Raw genomic sequence first — 25,419 nt, 5'->3', positions numbered from 1 at the left:
CTGAACCTTTATTTGAAACGTCGGCAAAAAACTTTGCTCAAGAATCGAAGTCGTTCACGCCGAGATATGCTTGGCTGATAAACCACAACTAGCGTTAAGAAACTCGATGAATGAGGCAATTCGATGAAGTGCATAGTATATGCGCGAAAGGACAGCCAACATTATTCTGCTGTTTAACCAAAATCCTTTCGTTGTAGAATGCACGCGTTGCTAGTCAATACTGGTTTAACTCTTTGTGCCACCGACCGTATGTTGTATGCTAAACCTATAAAAATACGTCTTTAAATGCACCCGGGCGGTTGCTAGAACTCTCATAAACAGTTTGACACAACTTTCTTGCTGGGTCACGTTTGTTCCGTTTAAGCAAAAGATACCCTGACAAAAGTTTCTATTAAGTTTCAACTTGCTTTATATCCTTAATATTAAAAAAAATATAAAAGATGAACAACGTCATACATTTCATGAACACAGTATTGCCTCGTTAAACAAAGGATTGATATTTTATAACACACCTGCGCTTTAATTTACTTAGAAACTTTAGTTATACCGCGGGCAATCAGGTCTAAACGCCATAATAATGATCCGGGTGTGGGCGTTAAGTACATACAAACCTTTCCTAATTGTCGGGTCACTTTGTGATTGATTAACGCTTAATTCAAGTGTTCACCGTTCTCCTATGAACTGTGTGCAAGTAGATAATGACCTTTACACTGGCGGGCTATAGGCCTGCTAACCACGGGGACACATCAAGATAAGCTCATTACTTATCTGGCAATAAAACTGGGTTTTACTAAACCTCAGTTGACGTGCGGGCTATGCCTGCTAACCAGCGTGGCACATCAAGATAAGCTCATTACTTATCTGGCAATAAAAATGGGTTTTACTAAACCTCAGTTCACGTGCGTCGTGCACATAGAGATCCCTGTAAACTACCTGACAAGAGCGTTTTTAAAACGCGTACACCAGTGCTTCTTAAACTTTTTTAGTTTTGTTCACCCCTAGCATCTATCTTCAGAGTTCATTCACCCTTGTCTAATGATATGATAAAACTATCTCGTCTATATATAACAGCACAAAAAGATTTAGGTTGTTTCGATGTTTGTTAAGATCAACTCAAGCTAAATTTAACCATTGCAAATCTACAATTTCTCGAGTCCAGAAATTTAAAGCTACAAAAACACAAAACACAGTAATCAAATATTTGTACTTAAACACTCGCGTGCAAACCAACTTCACTATTACAATAAGCAAAAAAACACAAAAAAACAACAGTTAAGTAGTCGATTTACTGCAAAGCTATCATCCATTTCTGACGGTTCACCCTTATTCACCCCTTTTGGTTGGTTCACCCCTGCAAAAATTTTGTTCACCCTGGGGTGAACCATTCACCAGTTTAAGAAACACTGGCGTAGACTGAGCCGTGACATATAACCTTCCCATTTATCTGAAAGAGTCTGTAGTGTCGGCTTAATCAGACAATGGAGTTGGCGTGTGTTCAGGGTTTCTCACCCTTTTTTCGCAGCGACCCAAATGCTTAGCGTGAGTACAGTTTAACAGCCAAGCTTTGGAGACCCAATTAGTTTCACTGAACTTTTTGCAAGTTTGAAAGCGAACATAACACAAATCTAGTCATAATTGAAGCAAGTCAATTACAATTCAAATCATTGTCATAAAAATAAAACGCCAAACTAATAAAATTGTTAGAACTCGCCGAATATTGCTACTTTATGAGCTTACTAAAAAAAATAACAAGAAGGCAACATATAGCAAGAAAACTGTTTTATGTACCAAAACTTGAAATAAATACACCAATTTAATTAAAAATTGCTTATCTAAAACCCCTTATTTTAACAAAAATGAAATGTTCAAAGACTTAAGTCAAGTCATTGTCGAAAAGACTTAAGTCAAGTAATTTTGCTCAAAAGACTAAAGCCAGGTCAAGTCATTTGAAAATACCCACTTTTGTGCCCAGTGTTGTAATTAAATCACTGTGTGGCTCTTTTTGCTCTACGAATTGTAACTCTATAGATTTAATTTTAATGCTCAAATACTGAGTATATACTAAACGCTTTCGCAACGTTCAGATAACATTACTGACAAAAAGGGTAAAATTTATAGCCACCTAATTGAATCCTATATGAGACGTTTCCTCTTTTGATGTTTTCCTAAAAAAGCTGCGTTGGATGAGAAACCTTAGTTTTAAAACAATTAGGCTAGGCACATTTTATACTTTCTCCCGATTTTAGAATGTGTTTCAACTTTTTTTAGTCTGTAACTTACTTTTAATTGCCATTTATTTTGCGCGACCCCTATGTGATATTAATATATTAGAAAATAATCATCGTTTTCATATCTGCAATTGACTATAATGCGAAACTTATACATTGAATATATATTATCAGCGAACCAACGCACAATTCTGCTTGTTGTATATTTATTAGTAGGATGTTTCCTACTGTCTGTAGAGTCAAAGCTGGGCCCGGGCTCGATGAAATCGAACATTTAACCGGAGTCGGATTAGGGACTCGGATTTCGGTCTCGAGAGTCGGACTTGGGGTATTTTTTTGGCCTGAGTCGGACTTGGGTTATTTTAAATCGACTCCACAGCCCTGCTTTAAATGCATAAAACTAATTTGCCATTGGATCGATACGATGTCGGATGATAACAGATGCTTCCACTTGTCATTGAGTGGCGGCTTCGAAATCTATGTCTTTCAAATATAAAGGTTTGTCTAAAAAAAGAGCCTTTTACGTGACAAAACAGAACACTAAACCTTAAGAGTGTGCCGTTGTCGGTCAAATTCGTGCGCAAAAGGGCTAAAGAAATCAAGTAAAAAACATTGAAGATGGAAAAGTGTTTGCAATTTATCTTTTGATTTGCAATTAACCTTTCAATCGCGAAACATTAATTTCGAGGAAACGTGACATATTCATCATATATAGGCAAGACAATTTACAGTTTGCGACCTTATCAGGTGCGAAATTCGGTACTGCGCATGCGCACGTCGGACTAGGGTAGTGTCAGCAAACTAAACCGACTCCGTCAAGTCATGAGTCCAATTCCCGGATCTGAAGCCCTGCAATTCTTAGTGAGTTCGCGAGTACATTAACTTTGCAGATTTTTACTATCTCAAAGTTATCGTAATTAAGCTTGAAATGTTCACAATGTTGATTTAGTATCCAATATCGAAAAACGAAACCGGGTGTTGAATTCACTTTGGTTGAGGTAAATGGTGAAGTAAGGTTAAAGTGTGTGCTGCGCTTAACTGGCTTAAATTACAGCCCTGAAAAAAGCACACAGTAGATTTGTTATCAGACTTCTAATACACCACAGTAGCCTACATTCAATTGAAGAGCACTAGCCTACGTGCAATAAATTTCCACGTCCTCACAATCCGGTGACAAATCAGACCACCGCTGTGTCGTAACAAAGAGCATATTTCAAGCTTGACCGAGTCGAACGTTACTTGTATCAAAACATTTTTTTCTACAGTTATACAAACTTTTGCTTTCCGTGCTTAAACAAATCCAACCAGTGATAAAGTTAAGCCGGAAAGGCATCAGAATTTTGGAATACGATTTAAGTGTTTTTTGTGCGCGACCCAAATCGGAGTTTTATGAGCATCTCACGACCCAAGCCTCAAATATCAAAAAATACCTTTTTCTGGCATGCATGAAATAGAAAAAGACACAGACAACCAGATGTAGTACACAGTTCTATAAAAACAATAATTGATTACGAACAAATGATTGATTTATTTTAGTTTGATTGGTGAAAGTGATTTTTTTTCCTTCATAATATCAGTGTGGCTTGTTTGGTGACTAAAAGCTTACACCAGTCTTAGCAGCTACTGTAGTTGGCTAATGGTCATCAAAACGTTCATCAAACCACTTATGATGCAATAATCCAGGTTACAGATTTGAAGCCACGTGAAAAGTTTATCATGTCATAATTCAGTTATGATTGAATTGAAAATATTTGAAAAATGAAATAAAAAAGTTCGTTTGCGCAGGATTGAATCACCTTAGAGCGACCCATTTTTTGACCTTGCGCGACCCATGTTTATGTCGCGACCCATACTTTGTAAACCACTGACCTGAGGTTACTTGGCATTATCTCGACGGGTTGGACCACTGCTTATCCGTATTACAAATCTTGTATTTTACCGACATTTTTCTTAGATTTTTGCCACCTGTTTTTTTAGTTTCGTATTAAAATAACTTAAGTCCAAGTAAATATTTTTGCATAATTCACTAGACCCAGTCAAGTGATATTTCAAGCAAGTCCTTGTTCAGAAAATTGATGCTAAAGTATTATAATTGGTAAATTCGTTCGATTGTGACCGATAACTTAAGTTAAAAATAGACCAAACGCAACATATAGCAAGGAAATAGTTTTGTGTGCAAAACTTAAGATAGATAACGTAATTTTATAAGTAATGCTTATTGCAAACAATCATTTTAACCCAAGTCATTTGTCCAAAAGACTTAAGTCAAGTCAAGTCATTTGAAAACGGTGAGTTCAGTGTACTTAAGTCAAGTCATTAGAACACTCCGTCAAACACCTGACCAATCCGAAGCAAAGCTATTTACTTAATCTCCTATAAAGATACCCAGGTGGGGCGCTTACTTTATTCTAAAACAATTGTACGATCGCAACAAAACACGACAATACCCGGAACACGCTAAGCAAACTTAACTAAAACGTGACGGCTAACTCAGCGTGTTTATCGCTTTCACTTCAACCCGCGGCGATTTTTGTCCAGCATTGGCCCCGATTTTGTCGCCGGAAGAGCCCCAGCCCCGACAGGCCAGCACTTCCCTCCAACGGGCGAAAGTAAGCAACGCGCACATCAGGTTAACGGCCATATCGGCGTCAAACATCGCCAGTGAGACCATGGAAGCTGTGCCGGGCGGCAGGGCGAACGTGTTGAGCAGAATGACGCTCACGTCGGCGACGAAAGTCACGCCGGCGATGGACGCAGAGCGCCTGGCGACTCGCCGGATTTCGGTGCCGTTACGCCCGCGCAGTTGAAAGCGAAGTGGTAGGTAGAACTGGAAGATCATCATGGCCTGGGCGAGCCAGCCTGCGCCGAACGTTATAAAGAGAGGCAGCGATATGGTAATTTTCGAGTTGCGGCCAACGCAGCCGCGTTCGGAATTGTCCACCACCAGAACGTAGGCCAACAGGCCGTAGCCTGCGAAAACACCCAGCGAGAAGAGAACCAGCATCAGCCACTTGAAGACCTTTAGGCTGGGGTGAACCGCGTGCACCTGGGATATGTGCTCGTAGAGATAGTGGAGCCGGAACCAGAGCACCAGGCAGTAGGACTCGTAGAAGCAGCGGAATAAGAACAAGGAAACGGCGATTGCGACTTTACAGTGTAGCGAAGAGTGCGTGCCGTAGCCGATGTTAAAAGCAACCTGATCCGAAATCAAGCGAAGAAAGGCGAAAGCGGCGGCCAAGAGCGTGCTGACGTATATTGGCGTGTAGATCGTGTTCTTGTTGTTGGAATGACGGAAGTCTGTTTTCCATTTTCCGACGCGTTTTCCGAACCCCGCGAAACCCACTGCAATCCAAATCACCCCGAAAACTTCAAGCAAAGTGAAAACTTCGGCCACGATCCATTCCGTTTGGTTCAATCGAGAGAAATTTCCAGAAGCGTTCATCGTGATTGTCTGGTCCTGGTTCGCTCTCAATGGACATCTAGATTAAATGCGTTCATCTGCAGAGCATCAGCAAAGAGCAAGGTATTAATGCTTGTTGAAACAAATTTTATCCTAAAACAAAAAGAAAAAATGTTGGGAAAAGGCTATTCACCCGGACACCAAACTAATTCATATCGACGCATTACTCACTAACGGGTGCAAGCGTAAAAGTTTGATCCGCTCAAATAGCCTATCATCCTAAAGCAGTGATTGCCAAACCAGTATGCCCCGAGAGATTGCCAAGTATGCCGCGAAACTTTTTGCAATTTTTGAAAATAGAGTATTTGTATTACTAATAGGCATACACGCAAGCATTTTAAACTTAAACACGTAGCCTACTACCCATTACAAAATTGATAATATTGAGACATTTATGTAGTTGGTCGCGTGTTAAGGGTGATTGTAAAGTGACTCTATTGTTGTTCTGTTAAAAGTGTGCGGCGAATTATATAAGATATTTTTAGTGTGCCGCGGACCAAAAAAGTTGGGAACCACTGTCCTAAAGGCTACTTACCCGGCTAAATTAAATTAATTTCCGAAAAAACACTAAAATTATGCAAAACTGGGAAAATTAAATCCATACTACCACCACCCAAATATAATTACGTACTGGTGCAACGTAAAAGAGCAATCCGGTTAAAATTCACTTAAAAAATGTTAATGCCTTTCATTAAGAATATTTTGAGATGTGTTATTATTTCATAGTGAATTCAACCTTAACTCTGTCCTGCTGCTTAAATCCAACAGCAATGAACAACCTTAAAGTTACCGGAATGTAAACATAAAACACAATTTGGTGACGAAAGCCAACTATAGCGCAGTTGGATTTATATTTGTTTTAGGGAGGGCTAAAATCAACAAAAAGCATCATTAAAAGATCTGTGGGCCTTTCACACACGAGGCTATATAGCTCAATTGACGTTTTCCTTAGAAAATACGCCATAGAAGGAGTGTTTTGCTGGCATATATATCAAGCGTGGCCTATATATGTCAAAACTAAAAAGCAAAGTTGGGACTTTTTGAAACAAAGCCTTGCGGATTTATTTTAGAAAAAATGTGTCCCTATTTAAAATATTTGGAAAAAAAACATTTAAGAAATGTTCAACCTAAAGCAATTTGGTGGCCAACCTTTTGTTCTAATGGGACCAGAGTTGTCTCAGTGATATTTAATTAAAAATGTCGAATTGCTTTTCGTAGAGAGCAGGGCGCAAGGCATAGGAAAATTACCAAGGGGGCTGTAAAAGGTTAAGAACCACTCGTCTATGGCATACAGGTGGTTCTCAGCAGATGCTTTCATCTTTCTTCATTGTTTTAAATTTAGACAACAATAGGGCAAAATAAGCTATACATTATAATGCTGAAAAGCAAAACTCTGTTTACTGATGAACTACGCCAGAAGTAATCTTGTTTCAGACAAAGTCGTATTAATTTCGAAGCTGAATGCAATACTGGATATGATACGTTTTTCTAAAACGTAACAATTCTACTTTCGTTTCACTTGCAAGCAAAAAAAGTCCTCTTTTTGGGTGCTGAAAATATGGTAGGCCTACAATTCTACGGAAATTGTAAAGTTTATGAAATAGCCTATTTAAATTGTCATAATATTCCATTTCAATAATAATGAATTTCCCGCAATATTTATTGCGGAATTCATTTAGTTTGTGAAAGTTGTCCATTTTAAACGTGCAGCTTCAAGCAAAGTTCATTATAAAAACGTTAAAAAAAGTAGCACATACCACGAAAAATGGTTAAGACACTGCTATTTACAATTACATTGGTGTAGCCTAATCCGTCTTTTGCAGCTGTCAATAACGTCAAGTTTTACCTTTCCGGGAAATACTTGCTCTTTGCCTGCTTGCGAATAGGTGCTACACAAAACACCTCGAATTTAATAAAAAGTCAATGATTTGCCTGCCATACAACATAGCCTTGTAACCAAGCTCAGGCTCGCTGCTTTGACCCACAACGCAGCCAAGAATGCGTAAACTTCACGGCTACCTGTTACGCTCGAGTTATAAAGGTGTAGGTGCCGCACTTGCTATACTAGCTCTCTATGTTAGGCGCTTCTTCGCTTTGTAAACTTTTGCCTAGTGCTTGGGAAGCGATTTGGTGAAATAATTAAAACAGCAGGCCGGCCGTAACATTGTTACTGGACTTGAATAGAAGAATCCTATCCGCACTTACAGACAATGAATATTTTGGCGAATTGTGACGGATTCCTGGGATAGTTAAAATGTAAAGCTTTTTTTATTTAATAGACTAGTCGGTTTAAAAACGTCACACTACACAGTGGTTCCCCACCTTTTTAGCTTACTGCACTCTACAGAAATTACAAATGGTACCCTTACAAGCATTTTGGCTAACTGGTTGAAACAGCACATATTAACTGTGCAGAAGGTTAAAAAACCTTCATGATTCGCACACTATTCGTACACAAACAAGGTTTCGAGGTTCTTTCTTATAGAACAAACTTGGAATCAAAAAAAAAATATCGCTCGGCATCCTTGCCCGCTAGAAATGGATACCGCGGTTGGGAACTGCTGCACTAATAAGCAGACTTTGGCAACTTGATTTATTTTAGATAAAATTAAATTATTTAAGTTTTCTAAATTAGATTAGAATTAGTGTTGTATCTTCTATACGTTTTAGCAATGTTTCCCGATTTTTAAACTCACCAACGAGTTGTTCCGACCGAAGAGTAGGAGTTTAAATTCTCTGTTTCAACTGAGAATGTCGTGACAAAGTAGCATTTTTGGTAAAAGCCGAATTACATTGGAATGAAAGCACAAGCAAATCACAAATTTTGGTCTAATTCACTGAATTAAAAAACTAGAATTATCTAGTTGTCCTATAGTCTGATAATAAGTAACCTACACTATTTTTATAGCTTTTACAGTTAATGATAATAACAAAGTTTCTTTCCTTCTTTCTTAAATCTTACCAGCTAGAAAAAGGCTTCTGCTAACATGGTTGCAGCTGCAATAGTTCGCCAAGTGTAAAGTTGACCACCATATCCTCTTGAACAAAATACTCGCAGAAGGCAACGGCAGGTGTTTTATGAGGGACGGTCGAGGAGCGCTGCAGTTACTGCACCATCGCGAGGGTTTTTGGGTGAGGTTTGGGGGGTAGCGGGGGGTTAAGTGGTGGCAAGAGGGGGGTAAATACGATATACAATCAACGTTGTGTAATAAGAAAAGTCCATGATTAATAAAAACGCGCAAATTCGAAAAGGGCAAAAAACAACAGAGAAAAGGGCCGCGCGGAAGATATATAGAAAGGAGAGTAAAAATAACACGCTGATTGGCAACCCTAAAAGTAAAAGTTGAGTGGGCTGCAGTGGGTAAAAGAGCTTTTCTTACACAATCAGTTTCCAAACAATTACCCAAAACAGCGGAAAAGATAATTCTGATGTCCTTGTTAGACTAGGGGCAGGTCGAAGGGTGTGAGGCGACATTATAATATAGAGGTTTAGAATCAACACCAGGCGCCTTTTTAATAGCTCTCACTTATCGAAAACTTTAATGCAATTCGGGACAAAAAATATTTTAGTCTTAAAATCTATATTTTTTGACCGAACTATTAAACAATAAATGGAGTAAAAAGGGGGGTTTTTGCCTTACATTTTTTTAACGTTACATTTTTTAGGAGTTTGTAGTAGTGGTCAATTTTACTAAAAAAAACGGCCTGTTTTAGACTTGCATAAAAAGGCACTTCATCCAACAAATAAATGGCACTCATAGCCGTAAAATAGGCAATACAGGAGAATTGATTGCGTGCTGAACCAAACAGAGGTAGTAACACAGCCTTGAACTGCACCGAAACAATTTTTGTAAAGTTAAAAGTGATACTGCTTGCTAGCAGTCGTTTAAGGCCAATTAGTGCTACTTTTCACATTTTAACACCCACAATTCGAACAACGAAAGCACTGCAGCCCACTCTATACACCAAAAGTCGATAATGATAGAAAAAAAGAGAAAACACGCGCACGAAATAAGGACACAGCGGGCGAATTCGTTCGTTTGTGGCAAAAGGCACTTGGGTTTTGGCGTTGTGACGTCATCGTACTTGGTTCAGATGAGGCGCGACTTTCTTAGGAAGGCGATGAGAAGCTTGTAGACGAAGTTGTACTGCGAGAAGGTCTGCACCATGTGCATTCGCTGCATGCGAAGCTCGCCCAGCATTTCGTTGATCGCTGTGTACTGGAAAATAAAATATGACTGTGTGATTTGGTGTTTCTTAAATAAACTCCCTTTGCGGCGAGCAAAAAGTATAACAGCTATAGATCACAATTATTGTACTGTATTGGTATCTTTCATTGAATAGTATGGTACTGTAGACCCCCTTCAATGTGAGTTCCTTGTACTAACAGAATGTAGAAATCATTGGCGTCAGGGTTGTTTCAGCTAGAGTAGATAAAAATCCCATAGCTTCAGCTCTTTTAAAAAATGGCTCAGCCTCCACAAAAACATTAAAAATAACCACAGATCGACAAAAGAAAACAATTGCCCCAGCTCTAGCTCTAGGCCACTGCTTTTCAACCCGTGATGGTACGCACTTGTGCGGATGAAAAAAATTGTAATGCGGATGATTAACGTCGTGCGGATAAATGTGCGGATAAAAATGGTGCATACTTATTTATTATTATGTGTAATAGAGTAACCAAATAAGCTGGTGCGCCCACTTATGCGTTACGGGTACAGTAATAGAGTCTCGTATAGTGGTTCATTGCAGCTTAAGCTATCTATTTTATATTGGCCAAGGCTTAGTTACACGGTTTTAATATACAAAACCGTTCATTGTTATTTCACAAATAAAACTAAAGGATGCGAATTACTGTGCTTGTTTCGTGCGGATGGAAATTTTAAAGGTTGAAAAGCACTGCTCTAGGCTATACAAAAATAATAAAAGTGGCTGAAGCTTCACGTCAAATATATAATAAAAACGGCTTCAGCTGCGGCTTCACAAAAAAACGGCTCTGGTGAAAATACTTGGCTCCAGAGCTGCGGCTCCCCAGGTCCTAGTAACTGCGACAAACCAATTTTTTACCTGGTTCCTTTCAAGGCATTGGATCATAAGTTCGGTCAGAATGAGGACTCCCGTTCTTCCGGCGCCCGAACTACACTGGACTACCACAGGTGGCGGGGAACTACCGTCCGGGGAGTCACCGGCTTCTTGCGAAAGGCGACGGACCGAATCAAGTTGTTCCATGAAAACTGAAACAAGCGTTTTTTTAAATTTATTTCTGTTTTGCATAAAACCATTTTATTATGTTGTATCACACCAAATTAGTAGACAGAGCTTTCATCAAAATGTAGTAGGGACTATAATGCATTTTGGAGTGAAAATGGTGCTTATTAATAACGTAGCACAGCAGAACAGTAGTTGTGAGAAGTTTGGATATATGCTCAGCCAAAAAAATGTCGTTAATTCTACGCGCGACAACCGCAATGAAATTGTAAAAAAAGCGGGCTGGGGTATTAACTGCCAATTTAAATCGACTAATTTTTACCAACTCGGCACAATCTTTCCTTTCCGATGTTTGAATTAGGACGAAACTTGGCAATTTTAGTTTTAATGAAATCAGTGTTACCATGAAATTATGGCCCGACGGTCCGTTTATAAAATGTTTTATTTTTTACGAATTCGAAAAAAATGATTTTAGTTACAATGAGTTGGGTAGACTGTAATTGTTGATACTTTTTGTGCAAGGAAGATATTACGCCTTTAGGTTGAAACATTTTCCCATTTACCTAGTTAAAATACCCAAAACACACGAGAAATGGCCTATAACCCATTTTATACAGGGGGTGGCGGGACGGATTTGTTTAGAAATAGGCGAGGATGCCTTACAAGAGGAATGTATTAAATAAAATATTACGAAATCAAGAAAAAACAATGTTAAGGCTTACTTTTGCCTAAAACACTTTTATGGAAAATCAGCCTTTGGAGCATAATGGCTTGAGGTTGTAGTAAGACGTAATGAGAATTTTAAAGCTAATACAAAAGTAGGTATAATTTTGAACGTTGAGTTTATTTAAAAACGTTCGAAATGATACGTACTTCTGTGTGGGCTTTGTAATCAGCCGCTGGCGGATTATATTACCCGCAGGCTGTAGTTGGCATAGGTCTTCTTTAGACAGACCACGGAATTCCACTATCCAAAAACGTGGGTACACGTACCTAGAAAGTCGCCTGTATCCTGAGGCACGCCGGTCTCCGGCCATCCGACGTACTGGAGCATCCAGATGGTTCGTTTCTCGCCGCTTCCAGCCCGTTCGAGCACGAGATTACGCGTCACGCAGCTGTCCAGGTGCTGAGAGGGCGCGCAGTTGTCGAAGCGGCACATGACGCGGAATGGACCGAACTCTGCGGAAGGAATGTCCTCGTCCGCGTCCGAACCCGGCCAGTACTTGGCGCAACGATGTTTGCCGTGTTCCTGTACGTAGGATTGTTGTTATTTTTTTTTCATACCTTAGTAAAGCCCTGTGCTATTTTTATAATATTTTGATGTATTTTGCGCAACGGTGTTTGCCGTGTTCCTATTATAGCATTATTTTTTTAAAGTCAATTATTGAAAGTTATGGGTTTTCTAAATCCAAAGCAAAAATACCTTGATTTTGGACTTTTATTTGAGAAGCATAGTCATTCGGCTTATTTGCCTGGCAGCGTAAACTTATTAGAGGTTGGGTGGTCGTGAAATTCAGTGCAATACGCGCCTATAATAAGTTGGTTTAACTAATCCAAAATAAACGCGACGACTAAAACTTGAATGATAGTCGAACATTATCTATACAATTAGTTTCCCTATAGAAGTTTAAAGAAGAACGACGTTTAATTTACCGCATAATGTGCTCCGTCGCCCTATAACGTTTTTACGCTTGGTCGCACAAACAAATATTCGGTTTGACACTTTTACGGAAGAGCGATTCAGATTAATATGGATGTCACCTATTTATCTGCAAGTCGAAGTGGTGTTAGCTTGGCCAGACGTTTCCCATTTTACGCAAGAGCGGCTAAATCTCTAATGGCTGTCGCCAATTCTACAATGGGTTTCATTTTACCAAACCGTTTGAAGACCTATATTAATGGATTTCATAATTCTTATCGCATTTTACTTGCGCTTGTGCTTCTACTTCGTGCATTCTAATTGCTTTAATTTCAAATTTGACCAGATGAAGCACGGCTGCGCGAAAGCTTGTCGCCATTTCAATACAATTTGTATTTATATATAGTGCCATCAGATTACCCTATTTAATTTAACGGGTGGGTTCTTTTATTATGAAGTTTTCATGCATAAAGAATTGTCTGTTCGTCCGTAATGTTGTCCGTATCTTCTTGTAGAAAAAAAATCTGTTTAACACATAATGTTTTTTTAAAATAACGCTACAGATAAACCCCAATTGACAGCACAACAGACCAGTCTGCATTACAAGGCACTTTTCACCGGAGATCTCGGCTGTGCAGCGCCAAATTATAAGTCGTCGAAAAAGATGAAAATTAAACAGGCTGCAGCCCATTTATATACAAAAGGTTTATTTTTGACACTTTGAGCCAGGGGTTCTCAACCTGGAGGCCATGAGCCGTTTTAAGGGGGCCATGAAAACAATTGAAAATGAATACGTTTATCGTGTGTTGTATTTATATCATTTTATTATTCTAACTACCGGTTACTATATAAACCAGTTTTCAATTAAAATAAGGTTTCTTAATTATTTCACAAGGCTGAAAAAATATGGCGGCCATTGATTTCTCGAAATTTTCAAAGGGGGCAGGGTGTAAAAAAGGTTGGGAACCCCTGCTTTAACCAACAGACGTTTAATTTTACGGGACAGGTATCCTATAGCGCCAGTTTATTTAGAGATTTTTTGAAAAACGCAAAATTTAACGCACGAAAGGTGATAATTGAACTGGCTAATAGGTTCTTCACTGTAGTCTAACTAACTAAAGAACTTAATTTACGACCAAGTTGTGGGATATCGTTCTGACAAGCGTCGCGAGATTTTACGCAAGAGCGGCGGCGCGAAAAATGACGTCACGCTGTGTACTCACGACTTCTTTGGACACGAGGACGACGATCGATGCTTGCTCCCGCCACACCATGTCCCAGAACTCACTCTCGTGGCCACTGCAGGTGGTTTGCGCGGCAAGGTAGTGCCACTGGACGCCCGCCACTGAAACCTGGAAATCAGAGATGGAGTATTTTGTAAAATTTGGCTTGGTGAATAGAGTTTTTCATGCGTCGCCGTAGGGAGTTGAGGGCCGGATTAAAAATAGGAACTGAAAAACACATTTTAAAAAGTGTGTATCTTTTACCAAAAAGATGTGAAAAACATTGTTTCGAGAAAATGGTGATATATGGAAAACGTTAGAGGTTGCCTTACAAGTGTGATTTGTTCAAAGAAATATTCTAAACTCAATATGAAAACGTAACGGGTAATTTTTACCTTAAGAAGTTTTTTTTGAAAATGAGTCGCGGCCTGGGTTAAATAGCTTGGCGGGCCAAAGCCACTTCAGTGAACTTTTAAAAACTTAATTAAACAAAAGGCTTGTTCCTTTAACCAAACATTTTCTAAATACTGATCAAACCAGTAATACCTTGATGTAGGACGCTAATATGAACCAAAAGCCGAAAATGTTGTCGATTGTCTTGCAAAATTTAAGTTTTAAAAAGACAAACATTTTAAGGGCATGTGTGTTAAACTACAAAAAGTTTGCCCGTAACTGATTCACGAGCAAAACTTTGATGTGTGACGCAATCTTAACGTAAAACAAACCGAGAACCTAGCAAACATATAATAACCAAAGTAAAAAAAATTAAAATTAGTGGCTCTCTGTAAAATGAGAAAAACCAACCAGCAATGCCTTGATACAAATAAAACCATTTCCCCTGGTAATTATTTTTGTTCTCCAACGTTTCGACGAACTAAACCATTCGCTTCTTCAGGTTGAAAGGCACTGAATGCTCGTACAATATTTGCAATTGCTAGAGGAGATAATGAATTGCAAAGTCAAAAATGTCGAGTAAGTCAGTTACTTCAGTTAATGTGTCTGAGAAGTAAAATAAAGCATCACTTATCAAAGGTGAGACGCAAGTGTAATCATTCTGAGTTTCTACAGTCGGAGCATTAATTAATTATTACTTCTCAGTCACATTAACTGAAAATGATACAAGTTCGCATCGAAACGTTCTAATCAAGATGACGTTCATTTACTCGACCTTTCTGGCTTTGCAATTTATTATCAAGCTACATTGCAGATTCTTGCATAGTCTGCCAGAGGAGATATTTCGATTAACATTCTGCCCAGTAGCAACGATTTACATAAATACCTTGATGTGTGATGCGTTGATGTAGCCGAGCGGGTTGTCCCTACTCGCCCCGATTTCGACTCGGTTGTCTCGGTAAGGAATTACTTCCTTCACACGATCGCGACTCGCGAGCGCCTCTGTCGGCGATTCGCCACTGCGCATGCGCGGGATCTTGTCGAACTCGGTCATCACGTGACCGTCCTCCACTTTCGCTTCGAGGTTAAGGACCTGCGAAGGTTTGTAATAAAAGAGTGTGAAACCACGCTATTAATATAATGAGCAAGCGAAAGAAAACAAAGGACTGTGTATGGATCATGCTCACTATTATTTATAAACAGGTTAATTTTATTATTTTGGAGAAATTTGACAACTGATTTTGGCCTGGATTAAGTACATCTCTAAAATAATGCAAAGGTTTTTTCCATTTATGTTTTAACCTAAATTATTTCAAACAAAAATACAAATATATATATATAACCCTCAATTATACGTTAATTACTAAGCTAGGAGAGTTAAGATCGGTAAAAGATCTAGAAGCAAAACAAGATACAAAGAGGGATAAAAACTAAAACGAGACCGGTAACCCCAAAAGTTACGGCTTCTCGTCGCATTAGCCGTCACATGAAATAAAAACGCAGGCTATAGTGAGATAAACAAATTAAACAAGCCACAACCGCCGTTGCTTTACACCAGTGGTTTCCAGAATAGGTCATGGCCCGAACACGACTCTCGAAGGGAAAAAGTCATAATCAGTTTTGCGGTATTCAACTCACTTCCTTTATTAAATCAGGTATCAGTTCACAAGTCAAGTTTAATTGATTACGGAACAATATTGAAGCTGAATAGTTTAGTAAATAGGTCAGTGGAGTAAACCGCCACCAAACCATTTATACCGTTTTCTAAGAACACTAAATTCACTAAGAACTAACGTTTTACATACTATAGTTTTCCGTGCCATGGGCCGAGAGGTGTTTACAAAACTCACATTCGGGTTGCACTCAAAAATATTGGTAACCACTGGTTTACATTAACCTACACTATCGCACGTCAAACAACATTGCCAAGATGCCGAAGCAAATCGTAACTTACCCTTTCGTCTGGTTCGCCTTTGACGGGTGACGACGACCTCCTAGACACGCTGAGTCCGTTGATGGCAGCAAGCTTCATGGGAGGCATTTTTCTTAAGGTGCTGCGGCGGGCGTTACGAAACGAGCCGCTGTGAAGACAAGGCATTATTACTTTTTAAAACAACATAACACAATAGCATTTGGAGAGTCGAAGCGTTGATGATTGAAGATGGGGTCAAGTAATTAACTTAGGTCATTACAACACTAGTTTGGTTGCGGGATGGATTTACACGATTTTTAAGCCGGATGATCAAAAGATGCAAATTTTCCGGCTTTCAAATGAGGAACTGCAAATATTGAGCAAAAACAAGACCATTTGACTTTTGAGGCTGACAAAGGGGTCAAGCGCTCTCTACTTGTATGTTTTCACGCCACGTTATCATTTTCTGTTATGTTTAATTGGTGTCTTTCTTTTCATTGTTCAACGGTACACCTTTCGTGCTTCAAGCTGCTCTTTGTTTTTTGACGTTTGAATATAAAAACGTTGTTGTTCTTCGTTTGTTCTTTAATTTAATTTTATATCCAATGAAAGATAAATACACATAAATGTACAACGTATCATACGATTCGTAAGCAGTTGTCGTTGTTTCAGAAAGGGCCAGATCCCAGTGTTTGTACAATGTACAAATTGTACAGTGTACAACGTCAACGTGTATGTGTAATGTGTATTGTGTATGCGTGTGTGACTTGAAAATGTTTGGACTATTGGTGGCGATGAGATTTGTAGTCTTTTCTTAGTCGTGTGCATAGACGTACCTAATCCGCAATTTGTTCTTAAAAATCATACATTATTATACCAGAAACAATGACCACAAACAAAACCTTACTTGTCTTTGTCGGAGTTGTACTCGTCTTCTTCAAAGTCTTCTTCGAAATCTGTTGAAAACAATGATGGTTTAAGTTTGGTCGAGCGTCACGTTGGCATAACAGCACAATAAATCAAATGAGATTTTGATTCGCTGTTATACGCAGTAAACTACAAACCCTTTTACATGTTGATAACATAAACCCAGGGGTCATGATTCAAACTGCGGCGCGCTGGCTTAATTTTTTCGGCGAGTGATTTGTGTTTTTTCTTTGGTTAAAATAAAAAGGACGGGCCAGGGTTATACTAAGAACAACGAAAGCCACCAACAGCAAAGAAATTAATTCATCTACTTTCGTTTAACCTTATAAGTCAAATAAGGTTAATGCCAAACAACTAAATATTTTTTATAGACTTTATTCGCCAACGCGAAGTTTTATCAGGTTCGGCAACATGTTACTTGCGTGTCGCAAGTAATAATTTGCCTATACTTAGTTATTTTAAACCCAGTAACAAACGATTGATATCAGACCAATGGGTCGCACATTTATCCGAAATTTAGGGCATTCAAACAACATTTACACAAAATTTAGGGAATTTAAACAAGATTTAATCAAAATTTACGACATTAAAAACTATTTATCCAAAATTTGGGACATTTAAAACACGTTTACGCAAAATTTAGGACATTTAAAAGACAGTTGACTAAAATTTAGGGAATTTAAAAACCGTAGCCCAAAATTTAGGCGATTTCAAAAAACTTAACCCAACATTTAGAGCATTTGAAACACGTTTGTCCAAAATTAAGGGCATTTAAAAAATGTTTACTCAAAATTTATTGCATTCAAAAAATCATTTACCTAAAAGTAGGGCATTCAAAAAACATTGACCCCAAAATTATGGCATTTCAAAAACATTTACCCAAAATTTAGGGCATTTAAAAAAACATACACCCAAAATATAGGTCATTTAAAATAATTTACCCTAAATTTAGGGCATTTCAAAAACATTTTTTCAAAATTTATGGCCCTTCAAACACATTAACCAAAAATACATGGCTTAAAAAAAAACACTTGTAGAAAATCGCTATTCACAAGCACAAGACGTGAGTGACGCGAACGTACCTTGGTCGACCACCGGCAAATCAGCATACTGCCGCGACGTCTGCGACAGATTTTCGGCGGGAATTCGGTTCGGAAACGCGTCGGGGTCGCCCAGCGGGGTCGGGGGGTCGTCGGGGTAAGGCGGTGGCGGCTTGTTGGGTACCGAGGGTTGGCCTGGGGCTACCTGGGGTGCTTCCCGGATGCCGAGATGCTGGAGGGACTGGACCAGGTGCTCGGGCGACTCCTGGTGGTTGATGTTGAGGTGCTCCAGACTAAGGAACTCGCTGCTGCGCGTTACACGCTGAGTAGTGATTTGTCCGCGAGCTGCAGGATACGAGTACGGTTGAACCAATACGAGTTTATATTAAGTTGGGCGAATTTTTTAAAAATTTTGTTTGTTAAAAGTCATCTTATACTTTTAACTAGAATTCTGCGGGCCCACTGTATCGTATAACGAGCTACACGAATACGGGCACATTTCAACGAGTACAAGTCGATCACGAATTGATTTTTTTAAAGAATGTTTTGTAAAAGTAGATTCTATTTAAATAAGGAAACTTTGCTTTCTGTAGTGTGGTGTCTAACCTGATTCAGTACGATCCTGCTTTTTTCCCTAGGGTTTTTTTTTGGCAGCATAACTAAAATTTAAAATGACTCAACAACATTTACCCTACACTATTATACTTACCTATTCTTACCACTTATCGATACTACCACCACAAACAAAAGGTTAAAACGTTTACCTTCTACATTGCGCACTTTTACCTTTTTATAGTTATACAAAAATCACGATAGTCACCAACGGCAAATTAGTTCTATTTTATAAAGTTAGACAGGCCTATAAAAAAATTAAATACTGTACATAGTATTTTACCTTGATCTTGTAGTTGCTGCGACAGAAGGTAGTCCTGCGTGACGTCATCACTGTCGCTGTCGTACACCAGCATGGTGGCGTTAGAGGGCGCCTGCGCGTGGTGGATTCGCATCTGGTCCTGAAAAAAACGGATGGTTGTTATGTAGGAATGCCGATACCACCATAGTATCGGACAAAAGTACCTACTACCTATACCAGCGGTTCTCAACCAGTGGGTCATACGAACATTTGAGGTGGGCCACAGACCAATTTAAAAAATCTAGATTTAGTTTGACGTAATAAGAATATCAAAGCCTATACAGAAGTAGGTATCATTTTGGACGTTTCGAATAACTCTTTATTCATTTTCAACATCAGTTGGGCTTTGATATTCTTATTACGTCTTACTACAACCTCCAACCATTATGCTCCATAGATTTAGTTTCATTTGTGTCACTATATTTGATTTTAAAGAAATATTGACTTTTTAAAAAGGTATGTAAAATTAGGGGAGGATTTAAAAAGGGATGTAAATTTATTGTTCAGCCGAAAATATCTCACTAATGCACAGTCTAAACCTATTTTACAGTTTTTTCTTTCATAAAAATTTATTGGGCCACAGAATTTTTTTGCAACTTAAATCGGCCACGAAAGTTAAAAGGTTGAGAACCACTGACCTACCAACAGTTGACATTGGATATCTCTAGTTCAGTGATTCTCAACCTTTTTAGTGCCAGAGCCGAATTTCAAACCTAAGGTTTGCAAGGAGCCGCATAAAAAACAGTAGGCATATAATTAAAAAATATTAAGAAAGCAACGAGAAAACAACAAATATACATTACGCTGGCCTAGGCTAACTAGAACACTGTTGAAATAAATATTTCTTATTGCCATAGCTTGTCGAGCAGGACTAAATATATTATGACGTCACAAACCAGTAACACTAGTACTTCGTACTCGGGATCCTTGCTGATACAATTCATTAATTCTTGATTTATTTTACTTCCTTTGTTGTAATTCTGCTACTACTAACTATTTTTTCACTCCGTTAGTGAGAGCCGCAAAATGTACAGTTGAGAGCCGCATGCGATCGCACCGACAACAAATCTTATTTTCTATTTTTTGTGTATAAACGTACACATCTGTCACCAATAAGTTTTAAAAGCTTTGCACGTTTAAAAACAGTTCAAACACTTACAAAATTGTGGTGGCTACCGCTGTTTATAGAGGAGGAACCCACGTGATGACCGCCTGGAAAACAAAATGATATTTTAAAAATTGCCAAACCAGCTAGAAAATCTTACCAAGTAACAGGGTAGTAGCAACAATCATCTTTGAAAGTATGGTATTGCTTAACTGCTATTAATTAATATGATTTTATATTTTCAGGTAAAAGAACTCAGGACTAAAAATTTTGCCATTTCGCCAAAAAATACCCTTTTTGTATTACATACCATGAATCCATGAAATCATAAAACTCATATAATTTGCAATGAAATACGATATTGCAATGTTTAAAAGAACAGCGTGATGTAATTGTCCTTTCGTCTGCCAAAAGCATCATTTTAGAAAAAAACAAAGTTTAAATTGTACTAGGATAATCGAACTGACTAGGTGTCATGTTGATCGGATTCTGCCGGGGCTGATCTGAGTTGTCCATCATGATGTGCTCTTTGCTGCCAGCGTGTGGCAGGTGCGAGTAGGTGGCGCCCTCCTGCGGCGATACGTGCCGCACACCTTGGGTGACTTGCTGGAGGTAAGCCTGGACCTAAATAACATAAAAGCTGGTGATCTGAATAATCATATTTTACAAGGAAATTTATTCTAACGATGCCAGAATAGGCGAAGTACATATTTCTTTAAAAAATGTCTGGTCCTGGTTTTACTCAGCTTTTTAAACCTTTGAGTTTATCTGTTTACAAGGAAAGATACACACCAGTCATGCATAGAGGAAAAACTACGGTTGGTACTACACAATGTATTTGGACCGGGGGGTTAATCACAAACGTAAGGCGTATACAATACATATAAAAGGCTTTCGTAAGAAGAGTTTTTTTAATTAGCAACTGGATAAGCAAATCGGCCTAGAATTCTGGATGTTTATTGTTATGGGATAAGAGCTGAACCTAGGTGGTAGTATCGCTACAAGGCTGCCACACAATATTATAAGAATAAAAAATCACAGACATTCAAAGGCTTTCCAAATGAAATTGCAGGTTTTTTAAAGATCTTAAATTGGAATGTTCGACGTTTTTTTAATATATTTCGGAAACCTACAGTATAAATGCCACGCAAATTGTAAAATCATTTTGTGTTTTTTTAACGCCGCTTTAAAATAAAACTTTTAGGCTTGCATAAAATAAATTCAAAGACTGTTTAAAAAGTTTTGAAAAAACATTGGGTTTTTCAAGACTTTTCAAGACGGGTATAGAATGTGTTCCGATTCAATACGAAATTAAACCGGGAAATTAGCACAGAAAAGCGACCCAGGTGTATGTATACTTGAACGCTACGTAATAAATCGGATTGTTTTTACACTTTAGTGTGTAACTCTTTTTTTATTTAACAAGTGTGACGAAAAAAGACAAAAATCGAAACGTCAGATCAAGAGCATTGCGGGTCCCGTATGTTGATTGCTAATATATACGATGACCTGCTTGGGTTTGGCCGCTATAGCTCACATGAAAATGTCAACGGAAAGAAAGGAAACTTACGTTTTGTTCTGGAGTTTGATGTTGACCGGCGATGCGATGTTCACTGTGGTCAAAGCTGGTAGAAACGTGGATGGGCTGAGAATGAAGGAAGAACGTTAAAATCGAGGAAGTAAGAATTTTTTCTAGATCAGGGGTCACTGAACTCAGCCCGCGGGTCAAATCCAGTCCACCTAGTCCAGCATTTCTCAACCAGTGGGCCATGGCTCATTAGTGGGCCATAAGAACACTTGAGGTTGGCCACAGGCCAATTTGAAAAAGCTAGATTTAGTTTCATTTGTGTCATATTTGATTTTACAGGAATAATGGCTTGGGGCGGAATTAAAAAAGAATGTAAATTTATTGTTCAGCCGCAATTATCTCACTAATGCACAGTTGAATAAATAATCTGTTTTGACAAACTTTATGCTGTGTTTTGTTTTTTTCTTTCATAAAACTATTGGGCCACAGAATTTTTTGCAACGTAAATGGGCCACAAAAGAAAAAAGGTTGAGCACCACTGGCCTAGTCAATTAATCTGGCCCGCGAAACATTTTCACAATGAAGATAAGTACAGTTGAAAAGTTGTCCAATGAAACTCAAACTATTTTTTTATGAAATTTAAAAAAAACTACACACAAAGCAATGTTTTTTAAGTCAAATAAGGTCAATTCTAAAATTTCATATCCGGTATGCTACCTCCAATCTTTTTCGATTATCTGCTTGATCAATATTTTTTGTCTTTTCTTTTTTATAAAACTTATGTCAAAGAAAATAAATCCAAAGTTTATATAAAAAAATCTAAAATTTCATATCCGACCCTCGATCGCCAATATTTTGCGGTTATCCGGTTGATAAGTATTTTTTATCTTTTCTTTTCATTAAAACATAATGTCAAAGAAGATAAATGCAAAATATTATAAAAAATCTGAAATTTATATCTGTCCCGCCAGTCTTTAATAGCTAACCGGCCCTTTTAAGTCCGTTGACGCCTGAATCAAACCAAAGCTACTGACCTGACTATGCACGGGAGGTACGGGCTGAGGGACTGCCCCGTGGATGTAGCCGTCCTCGGTAAAGGACTCCACCGGGGCTAGGGGTTGATGATGGGGGTGAGGGTGAAGTCGCCCCCGCTGAAGCTCGGGGACCACGTGCAATTCGGGGGTGCTAGCCGACACCCCGTTGTAGCGGTGCTGAGCGAGGTCAGGGGTGCTGGTACTGGCTTGCTGCTGCTGGTAGGCTGAGGCTGGATGTGCTGGAAAATGGCGGTACAGCTGCAGCTCGGACACGAAGTACGACTTGCCCTGGTTGAAAAAGGGGAGATATTATTATAAGAGAGGAGGTTCAGCTGTATAGTGACGGACATAGGCGCCGAATACTGGTGTGCAGAGTGTTTTAGACGCCCTGGGTTTCCGGCAGAGCGGCAAAACGCTCGGGAATTTGAGAAAGTTCAATGAATATTCAAAATTAATTCCTGTAGCTCAGTTTTAGTTACCCATAAGTGTTCAAAACCTTCCTGAATTACCTCAGTAGGCACGAGGCAATAAAACCCTCAAACTCTTTTTACTTTTTCGAAAATTACCTTTTTTTATTTAATGATACGTTTTGCATATTTTAATGTAATGTTTTTAGCCTAAACGCTCCGTAAGAAAGTTACACTATGCTAAATGGTTGTACTGGTCGAAAAAAAAACGACCGTGAATATTGAAAGTTTGGCGCCCGAGGGGTGCTTAGGGTGCTCAGAGCATTGCTAGTGAAAACTTGGGGTGATCAGCCCACTAAAACAATAATAAAACTTTATGCAAATACTTTATCATTTATTTTGATGGGTACGATTTGAGGTCCTATTTTTACATAAATTTCCACAATTAATCAATTTTCCCATAAGCTAAAAGACAATTCAACTCTTCAATTCACCACTTGTCATATAAGCTTATGTTTTTAACACGTATTTTCTGAAATATTTAGAGGAAAAGCTTGAGGACCCCTGTGAAAATAGAATCGTCTTCTATGGCTGTATTGCTTGCTTTTTAAAGGAATGGAATCTGCCCTTATAATAAAGAGAAAATGAATAAATTCTACCTGCTATATGTAGATTCGTTGCTACTTTGGGGTTGGCGCTTTAAAATAGCTAGTTGCTGACAGCCTGTTTCGTTGATCTAACCTTTTATCGCCAAGTATGTTAGGTTCAGGTTATTTAAAATGCATGTAGATTTTGTCGCTTAAAAGAAACAACTGGTACTTTTAAGTACATTTAAAATGACTTCGAGATCATCCTTTAAAATCACCACATCATTTTGTGCTTTATGCGTTTGTCGTAATTTTCTTTTGACCGAAGGTTTTTGACCGATTGTCATTTTTTAGTGCGGACAAAAAATTAAATTTTTAAATCAGTTTCAAACAGTGGACCAAAAACGGTTAACAGGTAAAAAACAGCATTGCTATACAGGTGTGCCGCGAATTACTTGATCACAATGTAAATCGCTGATCTAAATCATAATCAGGAGATAAAAGTTACTCATGAGCCTTAAGTCTGTCGCACGCAGGACACACGCATAAGCTCGGAAGTCCAGCGCTGGCGTTGCCAATGAGTACAGTCGGAAAATAAACCATTTAAACGCGCCGCGGTGGCACTTAGAAGCATATTGCCTATTTTAGGTAAAGAGGTCGTTGAACGTTAAGTTGTGCGCTGCGCCGTAAGGTCATAGGACTCGAGTTACTCTACCCGACGACATGCAATATCCTGGAACTCAAAACCTAGAAGGACATAGTACACGAACAGGTGAACCGCTTCGCCGAAGAAAGCAAAAAGGATGGCGAAGGCCACCGGCGTTTTACATATGGGTATAGCCTTCATAAAGCATCCATCCAAAACAGTAAGCTACCATTATATGCGTTGAGAATAAAGCGTTTCGAAAAAGGGTAAATGACATACCAAAGCGTAAGGACATAGTACACGAAAGGTGAACCGCTTCGCCAAAAAGCACAAACGATGGCCGAGGCCACGTACGTTTTACAGTTTTACATGTGATAGAAGGGGTTCTTAAACTTTTTTTACCGCGGACCCCTAGAAAAAAAATTTACTTCGCTTGGACCAGTCTAAGCAAGAAATGTTTAAATATCACGTCATAAATTTACGTCATAATACAAACAGACTTCAGAAATTTACTGTTTCCTGTCCTAAATATGTGAAGTGAAATGAAGTCTAAATATATTCAGTGCAAAAACGTTTTATTTGTAATATAGCCTACTATTTTCGTTGAAAAATTTATTGCCTAAATACACGCTAATAGTTGAATTAGGTCTTCGTGGACCCCCTAAACTAGTCAACGCACCCCAAGGGGTCCATGGACCCCAGTTTAAGAACCCCTGGTCTATAGCATTCATAAACCATTATTAAAAGAATAAAGCAATTCGAAAAAGGATAAAAGACATACCAAAGCGTCAGGACATAGTACACGAAAAAGTAAACCGTTTTACCAAAACGAGTATAAGTAGCCCACCGGCGTTTTTACACATGCGTATAGCCTTCATAAAGCATCCATCCTAAACAGTAAGCCACCAGCATATGCGCTGAGAATTAAGCGTTTCGAAAAATTTAAAAGACATGCCGAAGCGTGTATAAGTGTGTGCCTTGCCTAATTAATCTCCGTTTCTTATTTCGATTTCGCCAACGTTTACTACGGGCATACCAGCTTAAAACGCAGGCAAAAGTTTAGCCGAAGGCTACGCGAGCATCAAAAAACCTCAGTCGACAGATCGAAATCCCGTATTACTGGAACTAATAAAAGCAGGCAACCAACTACAAAGGCGACTTTGTTTTTA

General features: G+C 38.7%; 1 protein-coding gene across 1 annotated transcript in view; it reads right to left on the bottom strand.

Annotated features, from left to right (window-relative positions):
* Nucleotides 1-8,777: 8,777 nt before the first annotated feature.
* LOC146140922 (tyrosine-protein phosphatase non-receptor type 14-like) overlaps nucleotides 8,778-25,419 on the bottom strand; it is a 31,543-nt gene continuing 14,901 nt past the window's right edge. Inside the window, exons 16-28 of the mRNA XM_083391483.1 lie at nucleotides 22,611-22,898; nucleotides 21,619-21,693; nucleotides 20,516-20,672; nucleotides 20,103-20,155; nucleotides 18,926-19,043; nucleotides 18,073-18,375; nucleotides 16,971-17,019; nucleotides 16,106-16,232; nucleotides 15,038-15,244; nucleotides 13,759-13,887; nucleotides 11,890-12,145; nucleotides 10,756-10,922; nucleotides 8,778-9,908 (exon numbers count right to left, since the gene is read on the bottom strand). Of these exons, the coding sequence (XP_083247609.1) occupies nucleotides 9,780-9,908; nucleotides 10,756-10,922; nucleotides 11,890-12,145; nucleotides 13,759-13,887; nucleotides 15,038-15,244; nucleotides 16,106-16,232; nucleotides 16,971-17,019; nucleotides 18,073-18,375; nucleotides 18,926-19,043; nucleotides 20,103-20,155; nucleotides 20,516-20,672; nucleotides 21,619-21,693; nucleotides 22,611-22,898 (2,058 nt within the window). The 3' untranslated portion in view covers nucleotides 8,778-9,779. The remainder of the gene's footprint in view (nucleotides 9,909-10,755; nucleotides 10,923-11,889; nucleotides 12,146-13,758; nucleotides 13,888-15,037; nucleotides 15,245-16,105; nucleotides 16,233-16,970; nucleotides 17,020-18,072; nucleotides 18,376-18,925; nucleotides 19,044-20,102; nucleotides 20,156-20,515; nucleotides 20,673-21,618; nucleotides 21,694-22,610; nucleotides 22,899-25,419) is intronic.

Source organism: Ascidiella aspersa, chromosome 6, assembly GCF_963924565.1.
Source record: "Ascidiella aspersa chromosome 6, kaAscAspe10.2, whole genome shotgun sequence".
Taxonomy (NCBI): domain Eukaryota; kingdom Metazoa; phylum Chordata; class Ascidiacea; order Phlebobranchia; family Ascidiidae; genus Ascidiella; species Ascidiella aspersa.
The sequence above is the reverse complement of the archived record's forward strand: the minus strand, read 5'-3'. Positions and strand labels throughout refer to the sequence as shown.